Source organism: Mandrillus leucophaeus, unplaced genomic scaffold (genome assembly GCF_000951045.1).
Source record: "Mandrillus leucophaeus isolate KB7577 unplaced genomic scaffold, Mleu.le_1.0 Scaffold43, whole genome shotgun sequence".
Taxonomy (NCBI): Eukaryota; Metazoa; Chordata; class Mammalia; order Primates; family Cercopithecidae; genus Mandrillus; species Mandrillus leucophaeus.
In genome coordinates, this window is record NW_012104587.1 from 4,344,104 (window position 1) to 4,345,724 (window position 1,621).

At 53.4% G+C, this 1,621-nt stretch overlaps 1 protein-coding gene across 2 annotated transcripts in view; it reads left to right on the plus strand.

The window, feature by feature from the left end:
- DPF2 (D4, zinc and double PHD fingers family 2) overlaps positions 1 to 1,619 on the plus strand; it is a 12,836-nt gene extending 11,217 nt beyond the window's left edge. For both annotated transcript variants that reach the window (XM_011993557.1, XM_011993558.1), the window contains one exon: positions 382 to 1,619. In XM_011993557.1, the coding sequence (XP_011848947.1) occupies positions 382 to 458 (77 nt within the window). In that variant the 3' untranslated portion in view covers positions 459 to 1,619. The remainder of the gene's footprint in view (positions 1 to 381) is intronic.
- The last annotated feature ends 2 nt before the right edge of the window (positions 1,620 to 1,621 follow it).

The following is a 1,621-nucleotide window of genomic DNA, read 5'->3' on the forward strand; positions in this document are numbered from 1 at the left end:
GGCCACTGCACTCCAGCCTGGGCGACAGAGCAGGACTCCGTCTCAAAAAAAACTGAGGTAGCTTGACAAACTTCTGTCTTCCCAGGCCCTCCTCATACTCCCAGAGCTGATTTAATAGGGCCAAGAGGGCCTGGGCACTGGTATTCTGAAGTCCTCTAGATGATGATTTCTTTCATCTCCATTGAGGAGGATATTTCACAATATTTGAAGACTTAGAGGTTTATCCCAGCTCAGGAAACCATGGAACTTTCCTGCCGCAGAGCATCCCTTATCCTACCTGTGGCTGATCCTGCTATAGAGATGGGGTATCAAGAGCAGAGGAATTGCAAGCAGATAGGGATTGTGTAGGACCCATCCTGACCCCATTTTGCTTCTCTGCAGGAAGTTGGAGCTGCCATCTATGTCTGGACCTGTTGAAGGAGAAAGCTTCCATCTACCAGAACCAGAACTCCTCTTGATGTGGCCACCCCCTGCTCCCCGACATATCTAAAGCTGTTTCTCTCCTCCACTTCATATATCATACCCATCTTTCCCTTATTCCTCCTCTCCTTCACAAGTCCAGAGAACCTTGGGGTGGTTGTGCCAGCCTGCCTTTAGCAGCTGCAAGCTGAGGTGGCAGCTCTGACCACCTCTGGCCCCAGGCCCTCAGGGAGAAAGGAGCAACACACTGCCCCTAGGTGTACGTGTGGCCCAGTTTCTCTCTGCTCTCCATTAAGTGCATTCACTCTGCTTGCCTTGGGCCCAGGCCCTGGTGATCACAGGGTTCAAACAGTGTCCTCCTAGAAAGAGTGGGAGAGCAGCTCACTTCTCTCTGTTCTTCCTCCACTCTGGTCTCCAGAGTTTTCCCATCCCCCAGAGGCAAGCCAGGCCAGGGAGCTGGGAGCGAGCAAGCTGAGGCCACGTCCACAAGGAGCTTTCCATGCCCCTGTGCCGCATAGCCTCACCTCTTTCCTCCAGAGTGGCTCTCTGCGGCCCTCTGTTCCTGCTACAGAGGGTTCTTTGCTGGAGTCAGGATGTTCTCAGTCACCCTCCTGGCTCTGCCCTGTCCTACTCCACCCTACCCCAGGGGGAACAGCAGCTTCACCTTGTTACTCCCAGTGCTCTCTTGGCTCACTCTTATGGGCGGTCTCCAGTGACTGAAGCATTCCCTACCCTTGGAATTTCTCATCTTCTGCCTCCCTTCTTATTCCTTTTGGCTTTGTGGGGAGAGGGGAAGGATCAGGGGGCCAGGCCAGCAGCTCGGGGGCTACAGGGAGATGGATAATGTGCCTGTTTTTTAACACGACAAAAAAGCCTACCTCCAAAATCCCCTTTTTGTTCTTCCTGGACCTGGGCATTCAGCCTCCTGCTCTTAACTGAATTGGGAGCCTCTGCCACCTGCCCCGTGTATGCTGGCTTTCAACTCATGGGGAAGCCACATAGACATCCCTTTCTTCCCTTGCACGCTCGCTAGCAGCTGGTAAGGTCTTCACACCCTGATTCCTCAAGTTTTCTGCTTAGTGGCACTGACATTAAGTAGTGGGGGGACAGTCCATGCCAGGACACCCTGGAGTAGCCTTCCCCGTTGGCCGCGGGCAGGCCCTAACTCACTGTCGCTTTGGAGTTAAGGTGTCTTTTTTTT